Source organism: Heteronotia binoei, chromosome 4 (genome assembly GCF_032191835.1).
Source record: "Heteronotia binoei isolate CCM8104 ecotype False Entrance Well chromosome 4, APGP_CSIRO_Hbin_v1, whole genome shotgun sequence".
Taxonomy (NCBI): domain Eukaryota; kingdom Metazoa; phylum Chordata; class Lepidosauria; order Squamata; family Gekkonidae; genus Heteronotia; species Heteronotia binoei.
In genome coordinates this window covers 180684007-180709839 of record NC_083226.1, presented here as the reverse complement: position 1 = coordinate 180709839, position 25833 = coordinate 180684007, and the positions used below count along the sequence as shown (strand labels likewise).

Sequence of the window (25833 nt, the reverse complement as noted above, 5' to 3'; positions counted from 1 at the left end):
CTTGAGATTACTTCTGGAAGGCTTTAGGCATGTTACCATAAAACCACTGAATTCTATAGGTTTCGCAATGGTGCAATAATGATTGCAAATCCTTACGGTTGTACTTCCTTAGGGCTTTCTCGCCTTTTCCATGCTTTATGAGTTCAGTTCGTGCACCATGGAAATATGCCTAATTTCAGTAGGTTATCTCTTGAAATGTCCAGGGGGGCAATAGGTAAGCAATCTTTTTTTTTTTTAAGCATTCAGAGACTAAAATATCTTCTGTATCTCTTTCTGTGGCTAGTTAGAGCAGAGGAGAATGGTGTTGACAACGGCCAAGTGGATTGGCCTTCCGATCGTGGGAAACGTGGTCGAGGGAGAGGTAAGGCAAAACCTGTTGATGTATGTATTTATATCCCTGTTGCCCAAGGCTGCTCACAAAGAAACTCTGCGGTTAGAATTTCACAAAGACTGTCTCCCCCCCACACCCTTTGAACTTTCCCTAATACTTCCATTAAGGCAGGGGTGGCCAGCGGTAGCTCTCCAGATGTTTTTTGCCTACAGCACGGCCAATGGCTAGGGCTGATGAGAGTTGTAGGCAAAAACATCTGGAGAGCTACTGTTGGCCACCCCTGCATTAAGGGTATCTCAGTTACAGATATATATTTTTAAAAAACAGCAACCAAGACCAGCAGGGCTGCCTGCTCGCAATGCCTTTGAGTGTTCTGGGGGTCAGGTCCCCAAAGGGGTTTGTGACTCTTGTGGGCGGCTCTGGAGGGTGGGGGGGAAGGGTGGAGAGCAACATTTTGAGACAAGAGAAGAGATCTGAGGGTAAATTGGGGTTTGCCTCCTCCTAATTTGTGCAAGGTCTGGGTATTATAACCAATTGCTCCATGACCCTGTGTGCTTTAAATTACTAATAGAAGAAGATGATGATGATATTGGGTTTATATCCCGCCCTCCACTCAGAGTCTCAGAGAGGCTCACAATCTCCTTTCCCTTCCTCCCCCACAACAGACACCCTGTGAGGTAGATGAAGATATTGGATTTATATCCCTCCCTCCACTCCGAAGAGTCTCAGAGCAGCTAACAATCTCCTTTCCCTTCCTCCCCCACAACAGACACCCTTTGAGGTAGATGAAGATATTGGATTTCTATCCCACCCTCCACTCCGAAGAGTCTCAGAGCAGCTAACAATCTCCTTTCCCTTCCTCCTCCACAACAGACACCCTGTGAGGTAGATGAAGATATTGGATTTCTATCCCGCCCTCCACTCCGAAGAGTCTCAGAGCGGCTCACCATCTCCTTTACCTTCCTCCCCCACAACAGACACCCTGTGAGGTAGATGGAGATATTGGATTTATATCCCGCCCTCCACTCCGAAGAGTCTCAGAGTGGCTCACAATCTCCTTTACCTTCCTCGCCCACAACAGACACCCTGTGAGGTAGATGAAGATATTGGATTTATATCCCGCCCTCCACTCCGAAGAGTCTCAGAGTGGCTCACAATCTCCTTTCCGTTCCTCCCCCACAACAGACACCCTGTGAGGTAGAAGAAGATATTGGATTTATATCCCGCCCTCCACTCCGAAGAGTCTCAGAGTGGCTCACAATCTCCTTTCCCTTCCTCCCCCCCCACAACAGACACCCTGTGAGGTAGATGAAGATATTGGATTTATATCCCGCCCTCCACTCCGAAGAGTCTCAGAGTGGCTCACAATCTCCTTTCCCTTCCTCCCTCACAACAGACACCCTGTGAGGTAGATGAAGATATTGGATTTATATCCCGCCCTCCACTCTGAAGAGTCTCAGAGCGGCTCACAATCTCCTTTCCCTTCCTCCCCCACAACAGACACCCTGTGAGGTAGATGAAGATATTGGATTTATATCCCGCCCTCCACTCTGAAGAGTCTCAGAGTGGCTCACAATCTCCTTTCCCTTCCTCCCCCCACAACAGACACCCTGTGAGGTGGGTGGGGCTGAGAGAGCTCTCACAGCAGCTGCCCTTTCAAGGACAGAGTCTCAGAGCGGCTCACAATCTTTTTTACCTTCCTCCCCCCACAACAGACACCCTGTGAGGTGGGTGGGGCTGAAAGAGCACACCCAGAAGCTGCCCTTTCAAGGACAACCTCCGCCTGATCTATGGCTGACCCAAAGCCATTCCAGCAGCTGCAAGTGGAGGAGCGGGGAATCAAACCTGGTTCTCCCAGACAAGAGTCTGCACACTTAACCACTACACCAAACTGGCTCTCACAGAAGTTGCCCTTTCAAGGACAGTGTGAGGGTTATGGCTGACCCAAGACCATTCCAGCAGCTGTAAGTGGAGGACTGGGGAATCAAACCCAGCTCTCCCAGATAAGAGTCTGTGCACTTAACCGCTACACCAAACTGGCTCTCTACAACAAACTGGCTAACCCAAGGCCATTCCAGCAGCTGCCAGTGGAGGAGTGGGGAATCAAACCTGGTTCTCCCAGATGAGAGTCTGTGCACTTAACCACTATGGCTGACCCAAGGCCATTCCAGCAGCTGCCAGTGGAGGAGTGGGGAATCAAACCCGGTTCTCCCAGATAAGAGTCTGCACACTTAACCACTGCACCAAACTGGCTCATAGGCATGTCTGCCCACGGTTTTTATCCAAGATAAAACGTTGTTGGTCTTAAAGGTGCCATGTTTCAAACTTTCTTCTGACAAATAGTTACTTGTACCCCTGTGGCTGTCTGCTTTGTTTTATGAACCACACAAAGAATTCTGGTAACCGTTAAGGATGTAAAGCAAGAAGCATGCAGTGCTGCTAATGGCACCCTGTCCAGGTTACTTTTAAGCAACAGGACTTAGTAGAATCTCTCCTGAGCACAAGACCCACTTAACGGAAGCCAAATAAAGGTGCCTCATTCTGTCAGTAGGGCTGGTTGAGAGGGAGCTCCTCTGAGTTGTGCCCAAAGGTGCGTTAAGAGCTGAACCAACTTGTTCTGCTCTGAACTTGCTGTAATTGATAACTAGCAGAGACCTTGGCTCAGGAAATAGCCAAGTGTTGAAGCAGCTTCTGCTGCCAGAATTTGGTATCTTGGTCTTGATCTGTTTCTCAAGAAAGAAAGAAACCGAAGCCCTCTTTCAGCTGTAATTTACTCCCCAGGGAGCATAGTGGGACAAGCCTACTTCGGCTTTTCCTTTTCTTTTAAATTCTGTGTTGCATTTGTGGCCTTTGCCATGTCAGACGCAGCAGATTGCTCCAGGGGAAGTTTTGTTCACCAGGTCAGTGTAACGAAGCCTTCAAAGCCCTTTAACCCCTCTTTTGTTCTCTCTGTGGAAGGCTTAAGCAGGAGGGAGCAGGAGAAAGGAACTGCTGTTTAAAAGAGCAACCTGCAGCTGACACAGTGTTCTCGGTAGTGCCGGAGTTAAATCTAACTGATGCCTAAGTCCAAGGAGAAAGATTTAAGAACATAACATAAGAAAATAAGAGAAGCCATGTTGGATCAGGCCAATGACCCTTCCAGTCCAACACTCTGTGTCACACAATGGCCAAAAAAACCCAGGTACCATCAGGAGGTCCATCAGTGGGGCCACGACACTAGAAGCCCTCCCACTGTTGCCCCCCCCCCCCCAAGAATACAGAATATCACTGCCCCAGACATAAGAACATGAGAAGCCATGTTGGATTGGGCCAGTGGCCCATCCAGTGCAACACTCTGTGTCACACAGTGGTCAAAAAACCCAGGTGCCATGAGGAGGTCCACCAGTAGGGGCGGGACACTAAAAGCCCTCCCACTGTGCCCCCCTCCCAAGCACCAAGAATACAGACCATCACTTGCCCAAGACAGAGAGTTCCAGCAATACACTGTGGCTAGTAGCCACTGATCGCCTCTGCTTCGTATGCAGAATGTTCCAGTCAAGACCCTAGAGAGCTGTTGCTTGTCTGAGTGGGCAGTATTGACTTTGATGGGCTGCTTCAGAAGGAAGTTTCATGTGTATTCACTGTGGGTGAAGGGTGGCTTCCGCTTGGGAGAATCAGGTAGGGGACCCTCCGCCCCCCAGCTCTTTGTTTCAGGAGGTCCCCCCCCCTCCATGCTGTGGTCTCCCGTGTCCCAAGTGCGTTTTCCAAGGATTACTTCAGCCCTCAAGAGCTGCTTATCAGGGACAGGAAGGGAGTGATCCATTCCATAAACTCCTTCGATTCAGGGACTGCAGGTTCCAACTCAGATTGTAGGTCTGCATTTTTAAAACTCCCAGCGCAGTCGGCACAAAGAGGTTTTTCGATTATCTTTGCTAGGAAAGGATGTGACTGCCTCTTCCACATTTCACGAGTCGGCTGACTTTCGAGTAAGGGCCCCTCGACTTAACATGTTTCAAATTTTTAGGCTGGCTTTGACGATCTCCTCAGTAAGCACTTGATAGTGGAGGTTTTTTTAATAATAGATTTTTGAAAGGAAGTTCTACTGCAGGAATTATATGAACGTTGAAGAGGACAAAATTCTTTTGTGGGGAGAGGTTTTTGGTGAGAACCGGCAGTGAGGCCTAGAATCGTTTTGGCCACTGTGTGATACAGAGTGTTGGATTGGATGGGCCATTGGCCTGATCCAACATGGCTTCTCTTCTGTTCTTATGTGACACAGAGTGTCAGACTGGATGGGCCATTGGCCTGATCCAACATGGCTTCTCTTCTGTTCTTATGTGACGCAGAGTGTTGGACTGGATGGGCCATTGGCCTGATCCAACATGGCTTCTCTTCTGTTCTTATGTCTGACACAGAGTGTTGGACTGGATGGGCCATTGGCCTGATCCAACAGGGCTTCTCTTCTGTTCTTATGTGACGCAGAGTGTTGGATTGGATGGGCCATTGGCCTGATCCAACATGGCTTCTCTTCTGTTCTTATGTGACACAGAGTGTCAGACTGGATGGGCCATTGGCCTGATCCAACAGGGCTTCTCTTCTGTTCTTACGTGACACAGAGTGTTGCACTGGATGGGCCATTGGCCTGATCCAACACGGCTTCTCTTCTGTTCTTATGTGACGCAGAGTGTTGCACTGGATGGGCCATTGGCCTGATCCAACAGGGCTTCTCTTATGTTCTTATGTGACGCAGAGTGTTGCACTGGATGGGCCATTGGCCTGATCCAACACGGCTTCTCTTCTGTTCTTATGTGACGCAGAGTGTTGCACTGGATGGGCCATTGGCCTGATCCAACAGGGCTTCTCTTCTGTTCTTATGTGACGCAGAGTGTTGGACTGGATGGGCCATTGGTCTGATCTAACAGGGCTTCTCTTATGTTCTTATGTGACACAGAGTGTTGGACTGGATGGGCCATTGGCCTGATCCAACAGGGCTTCTCTTCTGTTCTTATGTGACACAGAGTGTTGGAATGGATGGGCAACTGGCCTGATCCAACAGGGCTTCTCTTCTGTTCTTATGTGACACAGAGTGTTGGACTGGATGGGCCATTGGCCTGATCCAACAGGGCTTCTCTTATGTTCTTATGTGACACAGAGTGTTGGACTGGATGGGCCATTGGCCTGATCCAACATGGCTTCTCTTATGTGACACAGAGGTTTGGACTGGATGAGCCAATGGCCTGGTCCAACATGGCTTCTCTTATGTTCTTATGTTTCTGTCTGTAAGGTCTGGGGAAATCAGCTCCCTCCCCCCCCCCCGCCCGCTGTCTTCCTGCTACCCCATGTGTCAGTCTTTCCTCACTGCAGCTGGCCGAGGTTTACACGTGAAATTTCACGATAAACAGAGCAAAAGTAGGGGAGAGCTTGGGTTAAATTGTCTGGCTGCTTATCAACTGGTCGGTGGAACTCAACAAGCCAGTGACGCGAGGACTGTGATGTGGCACGGCTGAGCATCGTTTGGTTGAAAGCGAAGGTTGTTTTCCGGCAGTGGAAGAGACACGGAATTTTCACAGTCCCGTTGTTGTGGTAAAAGGTTACAGCTGACTTCTAGTGACCCTAGGGCAGGGGTCCCCAACCCCCAGGCTGTGGACCGGTACTGGTCCGTGTCCTGTTAGCAACCGGGCTGCGGAGCAAGGCAGAGGCACTGCACTACCCCTGGGACCCAGGCAGACGAAAGAGGCAGTGCGGCCTCGCTCCTTGCAGGGAAGGCAGCCTCAGAGCAAGTCAGAGCAGCCCCGCCGCCCTTTCCATCACCCAGGTTCCGGGGGGAAGGGGCAGAGTGGCAGCAACCTTTGCCTACCCCTCGTTTGCCTACCCAGGGGACTGGGCAGGGGCGGGGGAGGCAGCCTGGGGTGGTAAAACCCCCAGCACCCCACACACACCAGTCCCTGGTGCCAAAAAGGTTGGGAGCTACTGTCCTAGGGTTTTTCAAGGCAAGAGCTGTTCAGTGGTGGTTTGCCGTTGCCTGCCTTTGCGTAGCAACCCTGGGCTTCCCGTCTAAGTACTAACCAGGGACGGCTCTGCTTAACTTCTGAGATCTAACCAGATCGTACTAGCCCGGGCCCTGCAGAGTTCCCTGACTCACTGAAGCCGTAATTTGGGGAGTTTGCTGGACTTCGGTTGCACGGGGGAGGCAGAAGTGCCTTTTGATTCGGCCTCCTGGGTCTCGTTATGTGATTCAACAAAGTGTGACGAAGAACTGGATGCAGAGCCCACTACACTTTGCACTTCATCTCCCTTGCCTATTCCTGAAGACTGAAGAATATAGAAATTTGCAGCATGTAGAAATTAATGGCGTGCAGAACCGACACGACGCAAAGGAGATAGATGGAGGCTGGCTGTCTTTCCGGATTCCGCTCCCAGGCCTCTTCTATGCTTGTTTTAACAAGCCTGTTTCTAATAAAGTTTGGAAATACGTGTCCAACTAGAATGTCCAACTAGAGTGTGATTTTTGCAAAGCCTTGGGGAACTTCTCAGTCTGACCATGCTGTGTCGCACGCATCGTGTCAGTTAAAGAAATGCCTGGGGCTTTTGTTTGTTTTATTGGGTGCGTTTCTCAGTAAAACTCCAGGCGGATTCCAGAATATGAAATGCCTCACAGGGTACCTGTTGCGGGTGTCTGTTGCGGGGGGAGAAGATATAGAAGATTGTGAGCCGCTCTGAGTCTCTGTCCTTGAAAGCGCAGCTGTTGTGATAGACCCCTCAGCCCCACCCACCTCACAGGGTGTCTGTTGTGGGGAGAGAGGATATAGGAGATTGTAAGCCGCTCTGAGTCTCTGTCCTTGAAAGGGCAGCTGCTGTGAGAGCCCTCTCAGCCCCACCCACCTCACAGGGTGTCTGTTGTGGGGGGAGAAGATATAGGAGATTGTGAGCCGCTCTGAGTCTCTGTCCTTGAAAGGGCAGCTGCTGTGAGAGCCCTCTCAGCCCCACCCACCTCCCAGGGTGTCTGTTGTGGGGGGGAGAAGATAGAGGAGATTGTAAGCGACTCTGAGTCTCTGTCCTTGAAAGGGCAGCTGCTGTGAGAGCCCTCTCAGCCCCACCCACCTCACAGGGTGTCTGTTGTGGGGGGAGAAGATATAGGAGATTGTGAGCCGCTCTGAGTCTCTGTCCTTGAAAGGGCAGCTGCTGTGAGAACCCTCTCAGCCCCACCCACCTCACAGGGTGTCTGTTGTGGGGGGGAGAAGATAGAGGAGATTGTAAGCGACTCTGAGTCTCTGTCCTTGAAAGGGCAGCTGCTGTGAGAGCCCTCTCAGCCCCACCCACGTCACAGGGTGTCTGTTGTGGGGGGAGAAGATATAGGAGATTGTAAGCCACTCTGAGTCTCTGTCCTTGAAAGGGCAGCTGCTGTGAGAGCCCTCTCAGCCCCACCCACCTCACAGGGTGTCTGTTGTGGGGGGAGAAGATATAGGAGATTGTAAGCCACTCTGAGTCTCTGATTCAGAGAGAAGGGTGGAGTATAAATCTGCAATTCTTCTTCTTTCTCCCAAACCCTGCCAGAGGTGTAGCAGGTGGTTTCTGCAGGCAGAACTTCCTTCTCCCTTGAACGCTGTCTGCAGTCTGCCCTGGACACGAAACCAACACATTTCTTTTTACCCTACGCTTTGGTTTCTTTGTTTTTTTGCTATCATGTTATAGCCAGCTTGCGGCCCCGTGGCGCAGAGTGCTAAAGCAGCAGTACTGCAGTACTGTGATCTGAACTCTATGCTCACGACCTGAGTTCGGTCCTGGTGGAAGCTGAGTTCAGGTAGCTGTCTCAAGGTTGACTCAGCCTTCCATCCTTCCGAGGTCGGTAAAATGAGTAGCCAGCTGGGGAAGGCAATGGCAAACCACCCCGTAAAAAGTCTGCTGTAAAAGCGTTGTGAAAGCGACGTCACCCCAGAGTCGGAAACGACTAGTGCTTGCACAGGGGACCTTCCCTTTTCCTGTAGCCAGCTGATAGAGACCCCATGGGGGTTTTGAAGACAAGAGACGTTCGGAGTTGGTTGCCCGCCTCTGCGTAGCAACCCTGGACTTCCTTGGTGTCCTCCCATCCAAGCACTGACTGAGGCCAACGCTGCTTAGCAACCGGCATAATTTGCCATATTTATGTCTTGTGTCTGAGCTGACTGTCATTTTAGACTTCCTTCTGAGATTGTTTGGCTGATGTTTTAGGCTGTGGAAGACTTTCCATGTTACAGCTTTATCATGATGTCATGCCCCTAATGGGTATGTTAATACTGTTGACACTTCCCCCCCCCTCTTTTTTTAGTATTGATATAACAATTAAGCTTTTGAATAATTTATCCTCTTACACTGAGCTGAGCAGGTTGGCCTGTATTAGAACACATGAACATATGAAGCTGCCTTCTACTGAATCAGATCCTGAGTCCATCACAGTCAGTATTGTGTACTCAGACTGGCAGCCGCTCTCCAGGGTCTCAAGCTCAGGTTTTTCACACCTATTTGCCTGGACCCTTTTGAGCTGGAGATGCTGGGGATTGAACCTGGGACCTTCTGCTTATCAAGCAGATGCTCTACCACTGAGCCACAGTCCCATTCATGTCTCTCCAGGGTCTCAAGCTGAGGTTTTTCACGCCTACTTGCCTGGATCCTTTTTTGTTGGAGATGCCGGGGATTGAACCTGGGACCTTCTGCTTTCCAAGCAGATGCTCTACCACTGAGCCACCATTCCGTCCCTGTATGTTTTCTAAATAAATGGCAGGGAAGACTTCTTCAGTAGAGGCAACTTGTAGTCGAGCTTTTAACCTATTATAGCTTTCCTGCCATCTTCCTAAACCTGCACCTCTTGGATTCCTTGGCCTCTCTGTCCAAACTATGACAGCTCTTGGTTTCTGAACCTGTGAGGGGCAGGGGGTGGGGCTGGCTGACCCTGGAAGCAGCAGGTTCAAGAACTTACTACTACGGTAAAGTGAGAGGCTCGCTATTCCATATGTGGTGGAAATGCAATTTAACTAAAAAAGATTGGGTGCAAATATCTCTCTGGTGCCAAAAGATATTAAGAATGAGAATTTCCCGTGTACCAGAATTATACTTATTAAATATATGCAAAATCTCATTACCTAAAACAACGAAAAAGCTATTGCTCCATATTGTTACAGCAGCAAGGATGTTATATGCTAAATACTGGAAAACGTCTCAATTACCGAATAAAAAGGAATTTATGTTTAAATTACTTAAAGCAGCAGAAATGGATATGCTTGCTTATAGGCTGAAAGGAGGGAATGTAGAAGAGTGTGAGAAAACTTGGATTCCACTGTATACATGGGCTAAACAATTGGGCTTTGAATTGACAGAATAATATTATTTGTACTAGTTTTAGTCCGTTTGCTCCAGTAGATGATAGTGATGTGTATATGTATATATATATGATTTTCTTTTATTATTGTTTGTTTGTCTTCTTTTATGTCTTAGGTGTGTTTTGTTAATAAATCAAAATTTTAAAATAAAAAAAGGAAGGAAAAAACGAACTTACTACCACATCAACAGATCTGGGGTGGGGGTGGGGGTGGGGCTGGTCTGCCCGGCAAGCCGATTGGATAATGTCTCAGACTGAGCTTTTCTCTCTTGAGGACAGAGTTTGAGTCCAGCGACACCTTTAGTATCCAAACGATCGTGACCGTATAAACTTAGCTTGGTATTCCTGCTTGCATCTGTTAAAACATCTTCATTGTGTCGAATGTTAATTGGTTATTCAACCTCTGCCTTATATGTGTGGACCGGTTACTTCTATTTCGTTGTATCTGAAGAAGTGCGTGTGCACATGAAAACTCGTACCTTGACTAAAACTTCCATTGGTCTGAAAGATGCTAATGGACCCAAACTTTCTTTGAGGGGAGGAGGCCACTCTTTTCCTTCCAGGGTAACCAGCTTACTAAAAGTTTAGATCAGGGGTGTCAAGCATGCGACCTGGGGGCCGAATCAGGCCCCCAGAGGGCTCCTTTCAGTCTCTCAAGCAACTTGCTGTCATCTGCGTAACAGCTTGCTTTGCCAGGCTTGCTCAATCGCACAGGAACTACAGAGCAAAGCCTCTATTTTCTCCATTTGGCTGAGGCTCCTCCCTTATGGAGGAAGGGGGGGTAGGAAGAGCTTGCTTTGCCAGGCTTGCTCAATCGCACAGGAGCTACAGATCAAAGCCTCTATTTTCTCCATTTGGCTGAGGCTCCTCCCTTATGGAGGAAGGGGGGGTAGGAAGAGCTTGCTTTGCCAGGCTTGCTCAATCGCACAGGAGCTACAGAGCAAAGCCTCTATTTTCTCCATTTGGCTGAGGCTCCTCCCTTATGGAGGAAGGGGGGTAGGAAGAGCTTGCTTTGCCAGGCTATCACAATCACACAGCAGAGCTACTGAGCCAAGCCTCTCTTCTATTGGATGAGGCTCCTCCCCCCTCCTGGCCCCCTGGGGAAGTAAGGAAAGAGCCAGAGCTGCCTTTGCCCATTTCTCTGGATCCCATGGGAGAAATACAAAGAAAGCACCTTTAAGACCAATGAATACTAATGTTTTAAGTTAAAAAAAATCTTTGTGTTTGTGTTCTTTATAAAAATTATATCTCTGCTATCTAATCAAATAGGTACGCATATGGCCTGGCCCAACAAGGTCTTGTTTATCTCAGATCTGGCCCTTGTAACAAATGAGTTCGGCACCCTGGCCTAGAGAATAGTGAGCCCAGCCCAGTGTTCCGTTCTATTTGGTTTGGTCGCTCTCGGTGTATTCTGTGGTTTTCAAAGCCATCCTTTTACAGCCTGCCTGCCTGTGGCCGCTAGCCATGGTGACTAAAAGGAGCCTCCACATTCAAGAGGCAGTCAATCCCTGAATCCCAGTGCCAGGAGGCAGCATCAGGGGAAGGCCTCAGCATCTGTCCTCTTTTATTGGATTTCCAAAGGAACTGGTGGGCCACAGCATGGGACAGGATGCTGGACCAGATGGACTGTTGGTCAGTCCGATCTAGCAGGGCTCTCCTGATGTTTAACAGGGATAAATGCAAAGTTCTGCATTTCGGTAGGAAAAACCCAATGCATAGTTATAGGATGGGGGAGACTTGTCTTAGCAGTAGTCTGTGCGGAAAGGATCTAGGGGTCTTAGTGGATCATACGCTGAACATGAGTCAACCGTGTGATGCGGCGGCTAAAAAGGCAAATGCAATTTTGGGCTGTATCAACAGAAGTATAGTGTCCAGATCACGTGATGTGATGGTATCGCTTTACTCTGCTCTGGCAAGACCTCACCTGGAGTACTGTGTTCAGTTTTGGGCACCACATTTTAATTAGGATATAGACAAGCTGGAAGGGGTCCAGAGGAGGGTGACAAAGATGGTGAGGAGTCTGGAAACCAAGTCCTATGACGAAAGGTTGAAGGAGCTGGGGATGTTTAGCCTGGAGAGGAGGCGGCTGAGAGGTGATATGATCACCATCTTCAAGTACTTGAAGGACTGTCATATAGAGGATGGTGTAGAATTGTTTTCTGTGGTCTCAGAAGGTAGGACCAGAACCAATGGGTTGAAATTAAATCAAAAGAGTTTCCGGCTCAACATTAGGAAGAACTTCCTGACAGTTAGAGCGGTTCCTCTGTGGAACAGGCTTCCTCGGGAGGTGGCGGGCTCTCCTTCCTTGGAGGTTTTTAAACAGAAACTAGATGGCCATCTGACAGCGATGAAGGTTCTGTGAATTTGGGGTGGGTATTTGTGGGTTTTCTGCCTTGCGCAGGGGGTTGGGCTAGATGACCCTGGAGATCCCTTCCAACTCTGATGCTATGTTCTTATGACGGTCTTGGTCTCTTATTTACTGTTGTTGAACCTCCAGAGGGAAATGGTTGGCCATTGCTGGACCGGTTGGACCACTGGTTTGATTCAGCAGGACTCTTTTTATGTTCTTATTAATTGCTGTTGTTCTTACGCTGATGATCCCTTTCTTCCCCCTGCCAGTATTTGTTGAGAAATGAGAAAAGCTGTGTTTATTATTATTAAACTGATTTTTTTCCTTCCCCTTACGTAACAAAACTTTTGCTGCTTGCAAAGTAAATTTTACTTAATTCTGCTAACCGAGGTTGGATCCCCCTGCTGAAGTCCGGGGCGTCTTCTTGTCCGCACTGCACTTTTAAACGGGGCTCTTTCATCCTATAGGATTTGGACGTGGCAGAGGAAGAGGAACGGGGCGGTTTTCAGCTCAAGCCATGGGGTAGGTTTGTTTTATTGCTCGGCGAACTTGAAGGGATCCAATGAAACTGTCGGGCAAGTAGAATTCAGGATGGACGAAAGGAAATGCTACATTACACGGAGAGTGATGAAAATGTGGGATTTGCTCCCAGAGGATATAGTGATGGCCACAGGAATCAGCCGCTTCAAAAGGGGATGAGATAGATTGATGGAGGAGAAGTCTATCCATGACTACAAGCCATGACGACTAAGGGAGACCTCCATATTTAAAGGCTCTGAGTTCCAGATTCAGGAGGCAACATCAGGAGGAAGGCTTTGACCGCTTTACCCTGTTGTTGTCCAGTGAGAGGAACTAACTGAGCACCGTGTTGAGGCAGGATGCTGGTCTAGGTGGACTATCGGTCTGTTCTAGCAGGGCTCTTCTTAGATTCTTTTGTGGAATGGAACATCTTCAAGCAGGGCCTTTTTTTGTAGCAGGAACTTCTTTAGGCCACACCCCCTGATATAGCCAATCCTCCTGGAGCCTACAGTAGGCCCTGTAAGAAGAGCTCTGTAAGCTCTTAGAGGATTGGCTACATCAGGGGGGTGTGGCCTAATAGGCAAAGGAAGTCCTGCTAGAATTCCTTACAGGGCTCTTCTCACAGGGCCTACTGTCAGCTCCAGGAGGATTGGCTACATCAGGGGTGTGTGGCCTAATAGGCAAAGGAGGTCCTGCTAGAATTCCTTACGGGGCTCTTCTCACAGGGCCTGCTGTGAGCTCCAGGAGGATTGGCTACATCAGGGGGTGTGGCCTAATAGGCAAAGGAGGTCCTGCTAGAATTCCTTACAGGGCTCTTCTCACAGGGCCTGCTGTAAGCTCCAGGAGGATTGGCTACATCAGGGGTGTGTGGCCTAATAGGCAAAGGAGTCCTGCTAGAATTCCTTACAGGGCTCTGCTCACAGGGCCTGCTGTAAGCTCCAGGAGGATCGGCTACATCAGGGGTGCGTGGCCTAATAGGCAAAGGAGGTCCTGCTAGAATTCCTTACAGGGCTCTTCTCACAGGGCCTGCTGGAAGCTCCAGGAGGATTGGCTACATCAGGGGTGTGTGGCCTAATAGGCAAAGGAGGTCCTGCTAGAATTCCTTACAGGGCTCTTCTTACAGGGCCTACTGTAAGCTCTTAGAGGATTGGCTACATCAGGGGTGTGTGGCCTAATAGGCAAAGGAAGTCCTGCTAGAATTCCTTACAGGGCTCTTCTCACAGGGCCTGCTGTAAGCTCCAGGAGGATTGGCTACATCAGGGGTGTGTGGCCTAATAGGCAAAGGAAGTCCTGCTAGAATTCCTTACAGGGCTCTTCTTACAGGGCCTACTGTAAGCTCTTAGAGGATTGGCTACATCAGGGGTGTGTGGCCTAATAGGCAAAGGAAGTCCTGCTAGAATTCCTTACAGGGCTCTTCTCACAGGGCCTGCTGTAAGCTCCAGGAGGATTGGCTACATCAGGGGTGTATGGCCTAATATGCAAAGGAGCTTCTGCTAGAATTCCACCCCTGCTCCTTTCCATATTAGGCCACACCCCTCTGATGGAGCCACTCCTCCTGGAGCCTACAGTAGGCCCTGTACGAAGAGCCCTGTAAGCTCTTGCAGGATTGGCTACATCAGGGGTGTGTGGCCTAATATGCAAAGGAGTTCCTGCTCCAAAAAAAAAGCCCTGATCTTCACCCCAAAAAAGGACCTGTCTATAAAATTTTAATTTTCAGTATTCAGCCATTTGCAACCCTCTCCCCACTGTAGTTCGTGAAAGCAGCCTGGAATTTTGTTGGTGGGGATGGGGACAAATCTCTAAGAAGAACATTGGAGGCGGGTGGAATTCTAGCTGGAGCTCCTTTGCATATTAGGCCACGCCCCTCTGATGCAGCCAATCCTCCGAGAGCTTACAGGGCTCTTAGTATAGGGCCTGCCGTAAACTCCAGGAGGATTGGCTACATCAGGGGTGTGTGGCCTAATATGCAGAGGAGCTCCTGTTAGAATTCTACCCCTGATTGGAGGGTATTGGGGGGCTTGCAGCTGGAGAGGGAAATTAGCCCAAATCACTTCCCCGCTGCTGATGCCAGTCCTTGTTGCTGGTTGCTGGCATCTTCACAGTTAAAATGTTCAGTGTGGGGGGAGGGGGGGTTGGGAAAACCCATTCCATGGATTCTGCAGAGTAGAGCACAAGTTGGTGCCCTGTAATATTGAATAATCAGGGTATTGTCCTGATCAGTAATAGATGCACCGTCTCTAGAAGGAAGCTTGGGGGGGTCTGGTGGACATTCACAGGAAGGCAGTTAAAAAGTTTCACTAAAAGTTTCCAGGGTGCCCTGAATTCTTGCATCCAGTGGAGAGTGGCTACCATAGAAAATCTGAATGTTTCATAGGTGTGACTGACAGGTGGCCAAACTGTGAGCTCTGGAGCCACAAGGGGCTCTTTCTCACATGTTGTATGGCTCTTGAAGTCCCCACCACCACCCTGTCGGCTGGCTTGGAGAAGGCATTTGTTTCTTTAGATTACTTCTCCAAACCAAGCCAGTCGGTGGCTTGGAGAATACATTTAAATTTAGCTTTCTTTCCGCCTCTCCCTCCCTGCTCCCTCCCATATCTTCCTGCCTGCCTGCTCTCAAACATCTGATGTTCACATCTTGTGGCTCTCAAACATCTGACATTTCTTTTGTGTGGCTCTTAGGTTAAGCAAGTTTGGCCACTGCTGGGTTATTGCATTGTTGTTAGTTCCCAAATACAAAATACATTTTAGTGTGTTTAAAGTTTTTCCTCTGAATGGAAAAACTGTCCTGGTCACTGCGTCCTAGGCTGTCATATTTCTGTGGGTGACCAACTTGAGAAGTTGACTGGTCAAACGCAAGAAGCTGAGGGACAGAGAGGACTTCTGATCTGCTGTCTGTGGCACTCATGGCAGCGGGTGGGAACTTTTGGGAGCCATTTTTATACCTTGGAAACTGAACTGGCCGTAGTGATAACATTAACGATGAAAGCTGCCAGCATGAAAATAAACCTAACGTAGGCAACGGACCTGGGGGGGGGGGGATACAGAATTAAAAAAGACTGCCTAAGCTCATTCACCACAACTGTACTCCAGTTGAAGCCTTCTGAAATTACATCCTCCGCTGGCAGAGCTCCGCGCTTGCTCTGTGGTGCCATCTGGCCGTGTCAAAATAATTGCACTTTTGTTTATTCGTGTGCAGTTAACATGTGCCAATTTTGGCTTGTTTCCTCTTTCCCACCACGATAGACGCTGTAACGTAAGGACTGTCAGGCTAGAAGACATGGGTTTTTAGGCCATTTTCTTCTTATAGAAGCATAATAAGTAGCTGAATTAGGGACTTGTTTTCATTATATCCCCTCTCCTTTCTTCTGCATGCAGTGGGATCAGAAGGTGGCAGCTGCTTCACATGACTTGTCACAACGTGCGGTGGGTGGGAGTCACTTCTATGGCTGTTCAGAAGCAGAACTGCCTTTAGCTGAGTATCACGCCCATGCTCCCTGTTGAACAGTGGAGAGCTCCCATCTAAATAACAGTGAAATCTCCCACCAGGGACCGCGAAGAAGGCCACGGCTCAATGGTAGAGCATCTGCTTGGGATGCACAGTCCCAGGTTCAGTCCCCGGCTCCTCCAGTGAAAAGGAGCAGGTAGAAGATGATGTAAAAGAACTTTTTCTGAGAGCCACTGCCAGCCTGAGTAGACAGTACTGGCTGTAATAGACTGAGGGTCTGATTCAGTAGAAGGTATCGTCATGTGTATTCATCCCATGCACCTGATGATATTGCGAGCGGAGGAGAGGGAAGGAGTGTGTCTCATTCATTTTACTTTTTTCCTGTGGTGCTGTCTACAAGGCGTGTAATAACGCCTGTGTAATGCGCAGCTCAAAACCACATTAACGTAGTGATATCCAAATGAACAGCAGAAAACAGCTAAGAGATATGAGTGGCAGCAGGCAGAAGCTTCAGAAGTCACGTAAAACGTAATAAAGGTACATTTTACATGACGTGATAGAGGTTGACAAGATTATGCATGGGATGGAGAAAGTAGAGAAAGAAGTCCTTTTCTCCCTTTCTCACAATACAAGAACTCGTGGGCATTCGATGAAATTGCTGAGCAGACAGGTTAAAATGGATAAAAGGAAGTACTTCTTCACCCAAAGGGTGATTGACATGTGGAATTCACTGCCACAGGAAGTGGGGGGGGGGGCTACAATCATAGCCAGCTTTAAGAGGGGATTGGATAAAAATATGGAGAAGAGGTCCATCAGTGGCTATTGGCCACAGTACATATGTGTGTGTGTGTATATATAAGAGAACATAAGAACGTAAGAGAAGCCATGTTGGATCAGGCCAATGGCCCATCCAGTCCAACACTCTGTGTCACACAGTGGCCAAAAAAATTATATATATATATATATATATATATATATATATATATATATATATATATATATATATATATATATATACACACACACACACATACATATATATACACACTGTGGCTAATAGCCACTGATGGACCTCTGCTTCATATTTTTATCTAACCCCCTCTTGAAGCTGGTTATGTTTGTAGCCGCCACCACCTCCTGTGGCAGTGAATTCCACATGTGTGTATATGTATGTATGTGTGTGTGTGTGTGTGTACATACACACATATATTGGCCACTGTGTGACATAGAGTGTTGGACTGGATGGGCCATTGGCCTGATCCAACATGGCTTCTCTTATGTTCTTATGTTAAGTTTTAAGAACAATTAAAAAGAGGCCAGTGTGTCTAAGAAGTTAGGCCATCAAACTAGAAACCCGGGAGATGTAGATTCCCCTTCTCCAGTGGAGCTCACTGAGTGGCCTGGCTCAGTTGTTATCTCTCCGCCTGATGTACCACGAAGAGTTGTTGTGGTAGGGAAATGCCGTGTGTGTGCCCCCCCCCCCAGCTCCTTGGAGGAAAGAACAGGATAAAAATAAGATAGATAGAAATTCTGTTGTTGAGAGCTCCCTCAGATAAAATAGTTGATGCGCAAACGAATGACTGAGTCCAGTGTAAAGTTTCTTTCCCTTACGAGTAACCATGTTTATCTGTTCCAGCAAAGTCAACCAGAAACCAGTCGTCATTTCTTTCAGATTAACCAGTTTATATCAGCATAATTTGGGGGGGTGGGGGTATTTGTGTGTGTGGTGTGTGTGTGCGCGCACCTGGAAATCACGTCGTGGGTAAGTGTGTTCAAAATGGCATTTGCTGGTTGTACAGTTTGAGACGATTTGCAAGCGTAAGAGATCCCCGGTTCCGCCCCAGTGCCTCCCAATTCAAAAATTTCAGAGGTAACAAAGCGGGAAAAGATCTGTGGCCGTGCCAGAGCACCACATTACATGACTGGATATATAGATATTATTCTTCAATTTTTTCCTTGTTTGTTTTGGACTTTCTCAACTCTTTTGGCCTGTAGGACGTTTAACCCTGCAGATTATACGGAATCTCCCGCCGCGGACGGCTTTGGAACAAAGCAAGAGCTTTGGGAAGGAGGGCAGAGTGATGCTGACGACGGCACAGGTAATGGGATCCCCACGGAAAAGGAATCTAGAGTTCGGTGTGTGTGTCAGAGGTTGCTCTGTGTGGTGGTGGGGTGTCCACTCATGTTTAGGAAGATGACCGTAGATTTATACCCCACCTTCTCTCTGAATCAGAGTCTCAGAGAGGCTCACCATCTCCTTTCCCTTCCTTCCCCACAACAGACACCCTGCGAGGCAGATGAAGATACTGGATTTATATCCCGCCCTCCACTCCGAAGAGTCTCAGAACGACTCACAATCTCCTTTACCTTCCTCCCCCACAACAGAAACCCTGTGAGGTAGTTGAAGATATTGGATTTATATCCCGCCCTCCACTCCGAAGAGTCTCAGAACGACTCACAATCTCCTTTACCTTCCTCCCCCACAACAGACACCCTGTGAGGCATATGAAGATATTGGATTTATATCCCGCCCTCCACTCTGAAGAGTCTCAGAACGACTCACAATCTCCTTTACCTTCCTCCCCCACAACAGAAACCCTGTGAGGTAGTTGAAGATATTGGATTTATATCCCGCCCTCCACTCCGAAGAGTCTCAGAGCGGCTCACAATCTCCTTTCCCTTCCTCCCCCACAACAGACACCCTGTGATGTAGATGAAGATATTGGATTTATATCCCGCCCTCCACTCCGAAGAGTCTCAGAACGACTCACAATCTCCTCTACCTTCCTCCCCCACAACAGACACCCTGTGAGGTAGATGAAGATATTGGATTTATATCCCACCCTCCACTCTGAAGAGTCTCAGAGCAGCTCACAATCTCCTTTCCCTTCCTCCCCCACAACAGACACCCTGTGAGGTAGATGAAGATATTGGATTTATATCCCACCCTCCACTCTGAAGAGTCTCAGAGCGGCTCACAATCTCCTTTCCCTTCCTCCCCCACAACAGACACCCTGTGAGGTAGATGAAGATATTGGATTTATATCCTGCCCTCCACTCCGAAGAGTCTCAGAGCAGCTCACAATCTCCTTTCCCTTCCTCCCCCACAACAGACACCCTGTGAGGTAGATGAAGATATTGGATTTATATCCCACCCTCCACTCTGAAGAGTCTCAGAGCGGCTCACAATCTCCTTTACCTTCCTCCCCCACAACAGACAACACTCCGTGGTTGGAACAAAGCAGTAGACAATTTGCACCTTTAAGACCAACTAAGTTTCATTCAAAATGGATGCTTTCCTATGCTCTAAGCAGACTTCATCAGACAAAATCGGAATGGCAAGCCATTCTTAAATATAGAGAAAGTTGTCAGTGAATTGGTGTGTAGAGTCATGGGAATGTTTTTTAGCAGATTAAAAGAATCACAGATTGGGGTCTGTGTGTGCGGTTGGGTTTATCGTCTCCAATTCCTTGTTCCCAGTATCTGTGTTTGGCTCTCTCTCCCATTTTGTGGTTGCGCTCGTTGCTCTGTGTCCAAATCCTAAAGGTGCCCACAGGAGAGGTTGGGGAACCCCTGTATTAAGACAGTTTATAAGGAGAGAGGATATATATATCAGATGTGCCTGGAAACTTAGATAAGGAACGGAAAGGTCCCCTGTGCAAGCACCAGTCGTTTCCGACTAGGGTTAATGTGCAGAAACTGAATATCGTTATAAAATGACCAGTTCAGTAACTGTTGTTCAACTTCAGCTTGTTTTAGAGGCTGGAGCAAAGTGTGACCCTCACTATAAAAAACTACACTGTCTTTTTGGAGTCGAAGGCAGTATTAATATAGTTAGGAAATTTACGTGGCACCTCTACAGAAACCTACTTTGAGGCAGCTTACAACTGAGATAATAAAACAAAAAGAGCTTTGTTTTCTCCAGTGGATAAGTATTTGAGTGATTGATCCTTTTTTAAAACTCGCTGAAAACATTTTAATTTGCTCGGTTGTGTCTTGGAGCTCCATCCTAGCTCTCTGAGAGCTAGTTTGGTGTAGTGGGTTAGTGCACGGACTCTTATTTGGGAGAACCGGGTTTGATTCGCCGCTCCTCCACTTGCAACTGCTGGAATAGCCTTGGGTCAGCCATAGCTCTTGCAGAGTTGTCCTTGAAAGGGCAGCTTCTGTGAGAGCTCTCTCAGCCCCACCTACCTCCCAGGGTGTCTGTTGTGAGGGAGTAAGGGAAAGAGATTGTGAACCGCTCTGAGATTCAGAGTGAAGGGTGGGGTATAAATCCAATATCATCATTTTCTTCTTCTTCTCTTTCTAGTAGGGGTGGCCAAGTATTCCTTAATGTGCAAGGAGGGGGGGTCCGGCACAGGGACCCCATGGGCTGATCGTTTGCCTGTGTTTTGTCTGTTGTTGCTGCAGGAGCATGGAAGAACTCAATAGAAGAATGGACGGCTGAAGACTGGAATGAAGATGTAAGTTCATATTATCGAGTAGGGAAGAACATTTCGTTTCACTGTGCACTCACGCTCAGTGCTGCTTGCTTTCGTCGGGGAGTCATGTGGAGAAAGCTTGACTGATTTCCAGGTGCTTGAGATTAAGCAAGGTTAATTACCTCGACCCTTAGGTATGCAGCAGGACCTCATTAACCTTTCTTCAAAAAGGTTCTGACTCTTAATTAATAACAAGATTTCCGTGCTGCCTTTTTTGGCCAATCAGGGCTACGGTTAAAACCAAGTGTAATAAAAACACATCTAAAAAACCAAAGTTAAGGTACATAAGTAAAAACAGGAAGGAGGGCTCAGTTGAGGGGATGCCAGACAAAACAAAAAAAGCAAAAAAACAGTGTTAGGAAGAGGCAGAGAAATATTTCTGGGGAGAGAGTTCCATAATTTTAGCTCCAGGACAAAGAAACCGTGAGCGTTTTCGCACTGACCTTAATCGGGAGCGACGTCCCTCTTCACCACGCAGCATCTGCGCGGATTTCGCACTAATTGCTCCGCAGAACCCGGAAGAGCTGCAAAGTCCCACGGCTTTTGCGTCGCAAATGTAAACTGGTTTTTGGCGGTTTACATTTGCGACGCAAAAGCCGCGGGACTTTGCGGCTCTTCCGGGTTCTGCGGAGGAATTAGTGTGAAATCTGCGCAGACGCTGCGCAGTGAAGAGGGACGTCGCTCCCGATTAAGGTCAGTGCGAAAACGCTGCGTCTGTCATGTTGCCACCATGTCTAATCTCAGAAGAAGGAGGCAGCCAAAGCAAGGCCTCAGGAGATGGCCACAGCTTTTGGGTGGGTAGTTTCGGCAGCAGCTTTTTCCAGGGTCTCAGGCAGAGGTCTTTCACATCACCTACTGCCGTCTGCTTTAACTGGAGATGCCAGGGATTGAACCTGGGACCTCCTGCATGCCAGGCAGGTCTTGTACAACTGAGCCACAGCCCCTGAGGGTCATCGAATCCAGCTTCCTTCTTCTAGTGATGGCTGATCAGAGCTCTGGAAGGCTAGCAAGCAGGGCATAAAGAAGGCTGTGTGCCAGAGCTGCTCTGTAGCCAAAACTGAGTGAATGGGGTTCAAAGATAGCCTGGAATAAAGAGGGTTTTTGTTTTGTTTTGTTTAAAATACACCTTGTGTGTTTGGTAAATAACTAACAATGATGAACACAGCTAGCTTCGAGAGAAGATTAGATAAATTTATGGAGCAGAGATCCATCAGTGGCTATGTTGTTGATGATGATATTGGATCTGTACTCCTGTAGTGATGCTCTGTACTCTTGGTGCTTGGACTGGACATCAGTGGGAGGGCTTCTGGACCTTTGGCCCTGCCGGTGGACCTCCTGGTGGCACCTGGGTTTTGCCATTGTATGATACAGAGTTGGACTGGATGGGCCACTGGCCTGATCCAACAGGGCCTCTCATGTTCTTATTTGCAAGAATGACTTAGGCCTGGCGTGCTTTTTCATCAGATGATGTGGAGTGGGCCCTGGTTTAATGATAGCGCACCTGCTTGCAAAAGGTCCCAGGTTCAGTCTCTGGCATCTCCAGTTAACTTGACCTGGGTATAGCAAGTGATGTGAAAGACTTCTGCCTGAGACCCTGGAGAGCAGCTGCCAGTCTGAGTAGACAATACTGACCTAGACGCACCCAAGGGTTTGAGTTAGTATAGGGCAGCTCCATGCGATTCTTGCTCTGCGCGCAACTCTCACAAAACAGCTGGCAAATGCAGTTTGTCCGCTGTTTGTTTTGAGCAACTTGCCGTATGCCAGTGAAGGGTTTTTGCCGCCGCTGGTGGAGTGCCACAGTTGAGCTTCCCCAGACAGCTACGGAGAAACGGATTAAATTGCTTCCCAGAATCCTTGCTGGTCTCCGTGTAACAAAAAACGTTTCAGCTGCTCAGCGTGTCACGTGGTCTGATGAATGCCACAGTCCCCAGCCTGAGGCGGGGGGAGGAGATGTTGAGTAAAGGGAGTAACCCGGGCATTAGCACAATGGGGTGGCAGGGATTGTGGTCGAATAGGAAGGTTATTTCTTGCCAAAGATTGCTTGATTGAGCGAATGAAACGTTTATATCCCATCTTTCCTCTTGGTTCAAGGCGTCTTACAATAATATGCTTTTTTAAATGTTTTCAGTTAAAAGCAGACATAAAGCAGCAAACCCCAAATCTCCCTTCCCTTCCCTTAACGGATGCTTGTCATTCATAACCCCTCTAAAGCCCGGGCAGACAGGCAGGCCTTGTATTGCCTCCTGAAGACCTCCAGAGAGTGTTCCCTCTAAGCTGAGTTAGTGTGAGCTAGCTCACAGTTCTTTCGCCTCCAGCTCACACATTTTTGTCTTAGCTCAGGAAAAATGGCCCCGGACCAAACTAATTTATGCAGTAGCTCACAGCTTTAATGCAAGTAGCTCACAAAGTAGAATTAGAACATAAGAGAAGCCCTGTTGGATCAGGCCAATGGCCCCTCCAGTCCAACACTCTGTGTCACATAAGAACATAAGAGAAGCCCTGTTGTATCAGGCCAATGGCCCATCCAGTCCAACACTGTGTCACACAGGGGCCAAAAAACCCAAGTGCCATCAGGACGTCCACCAGTGGAGCCAGGATATTAGAGGCCCTCCCACTGTGCCCCCTCCAAGCACCAAGACTACAGAGCATCACTGCCCCAGACAAAGAGTCCCAATGATAAGCTGTGGCTAATAGCCACTGATGGACCTCTGCTCCAGATACTTATCCAATCCCCTCTTGAAGCCGTCTATGCTTGTAGCCGCCGCCACCTCCAGTGGCAGTGAATTCCACGTGTTAATCACCCTTTGGGGGAAGAAGGACTTCCTTTTATCCATTCTAACCCGATTGCTCAGCAATTTCATGCCCACGAGTTCTCGTATTGTGAGAAAGGGAGAAGAGTCCTTCTTTCTCTCCCTTCTCTGTCCTGTGCTTAAGCTTGTCAACCCTCTATCATGTCTAGGATTTTTGCTCACAAGACTCCACAGCTTAGAGGGAGTAATGCAGAGGAGTCTCCTCTCATCTCCATGTTCCTGTGAGATGGAACTGTGACAGAAAAGGCCCAGGCTCTGGCAGGTGGTGGGCTCTCCTTCCTTGGAGGGCGATGAAGATGGTGAGGGGTCTGGAGACCAAGTCCTATGAGGAAAGGCTGAAGGAGCTGGGGATGTTTAGCCTGGAGAGGAGGCGGCTGAGAGGTGATAGGATCACCATCTTCAAGGACTTGAAGGGGTGTCAAACTCATTTGTTATGAGGGCCAGATCTGACATAAATTGAGTGGTGGGATAGCCAACAGATAGCTGCCCGTAGACAATAGGCAGTGTCTAGGGACACATGGAAGGAAACCCAAAACCTCTGAATCCCAGGGCCAGGAGGCAGCTTCAGGGGAAGGCTTCGGCCTCTCCGCCCTGTTGTCAGCTCGGTGGCCACCAACCACGTGAGGCTGGATGCCTTAATGCAGGAATGTCGAACTCGGTTGTTACGAGGGCTGGATCTGACATAAATGAGACCTTGAGGGGCCCAGCCATGTCCAGTCGGGCCAGGCTATGTGCGCACCTGTTTAAGGTAGCAGACAAACACGAATATATATATTAAAATGTTAGCACTGATTGGTCTTAAAGGTGCTTTCTTTGCAGGAAGCAAGAGAGAGGGAGAAGGAAGCAGATGACAGCCAGTTGCTCAGGGGCCTGATAGGAGCCCTCCGGGGGCCTGGTTCGGCCCCTGGACTGCATGCTCGACACCCCTGCCTTAATGATTATGCTCTGCGACCAAAGGCAAAGATCTTAATCAGAGGCCTCATTCTTGATAGTTTGCCGCCGTGGTCAGGGACGCTTCCCTATAGTAATGGTACGACCCTGTACCTTTCTGGTGGGGTGGGAAAAAATTCAATGCAGCCAGGAGCCAGTAGGGACCCAGTAGTCACTGCCAGTGTGAATATTCCGTATTGACCTTGACAAACCAGTGGCCTGATTCAGTATAAGATAGCATCACGTGTGCTCATTTGTCTGTCTCGATATAGAGCAGCTTCATTCATTCATTCACTCATTCATTCATTCATAAAGGTCTTTCGCATCACCTGCTACCTGGTCCATTTCACTGGAGTCTTGTGTTCAGTTTTGGGTGCGGCATTTTAAGAAGGGTATAGACAAGCTGGAACAGGTCCAGAGGAGGGCGACAAAGATGGTGAGGGGTCTGGAGACCGAGTCCTATGAGGAAAGGTTGAAGGAGCTGGGGATGTTTAGCCTGGAGAGGAGGCTGCTGAGAGGTGATGATATTGGATTTATATCCCGCCCTCCACTCCAAAGAGTCTCAGAACGGCTCACAATCTCCTATATCTTCTCCCCCCACAACAGACACCCTGTGAGGTGGGTGGGGCTGAGAGGGCTCTCCCAGCAGCTGTCCTTTCAAGGACAACCTCTGCCAGAGCTGTGGCTGACCCAAGGCCATTCCAGCAGGTGCAAGTAGAGGAGTGGGGAATCAAACCCGGTTCTCCCAGATAAGAGTCCGCACACTTAACCACTACACCAAACAGGATCTCCATCTTTGAGTATTTGAAGGGCTGTCCTATAGAGGATGAGGGGTCTGGAGACCAAGTCCTATGAGGAAAGGCTGAATGAGCTGGGGATGTTTAGCCTGGAGGAGGCGGCTGAGAGGTGATAGGATCACCATCTTCAAGTACTTGAAGGGCTGTCCTATAGAGGATGAGGGGTCTGGAGACCAAGTCCTATGAGGAAAGGCTGAAGGAACTGGGTATGTTTAGCCTGGAGAGGAGGCGGCTGAGAGGTGATAGGATCACCATCTTCGAGTACTTGAAGGGCTGTCGTATAGAGGATGAGGGGTCTGGAGACCAAGTCCTATGAGAAAAGGCTGAAGGAGCTGGGGATGTTTAGCCTGGAGAGGAGGCAGCTGAGAGGTGATAGGATCACCATCTTCAAGGACTTGAAGGGGTGTTGAACTCATTTGTTATGAGGGCCAGATCTGACATAAAGGAGACCTTGGGGGGGGGGCCGACCATGCCGGGTTGCGCCGAGACATGTTGGGCCGGGCCTTGTGTGTACCTATTTAAGCTTAGGTAGCAGAGATATAAATTTTATAAGAAATAGAGATATATATTTTTTAAAACTTTAAAAATGCTTAAAACGTTAGCACTCATTGGACTTAAAAGGTGCTTTCTTTGTATTTCTCCCATGGGATCCAGGGAACTGGGCAAAAGCTCTTTCCTTCCTTCCTCAGGAACTGGGGTGAGTGGGAAGCCTTAATCGATAGAAGGAAGAGAGGTTTGGCTCAGAAGGTCTGCTGTGCAATTGAGAGAGCCTGGCAAAGCAAGCTATTCCTCTCCACTTCCTCCTCAAGGGAGGAGCCTCAGCAAATGGAGAAAATAGA

General features: G+C 48.6%; 1 protein-coding gene across 1 annotated transcript in view; it reads left to right on the top strand.

Moving 5' to 3' along the window:
• The window catches only part of UBAP2 (ubiquitin associated protein 2), a 201304-nt gene that overhangs the window by 73616 nt on the left and 101855 nt on the right, over positions 1-25833 (top strand). The window contains exons 6-9 of the mRNA XM_060236247.1: positions 284-361; positions 12480-12534; positions 17972-18075; positions 20387-20439. Of these exons, the coding sequence (XP_060092230.1) occupies positions 284-361; positions 12480-12534; positions 17972-18075; positions 20387-20439 (290 nt within the window). The remainder of the gene's footprint in view (positions 1-283; positions 362-12479; positions 12535-17971; positions 18076-20386; positions 20440-25833) is intronic.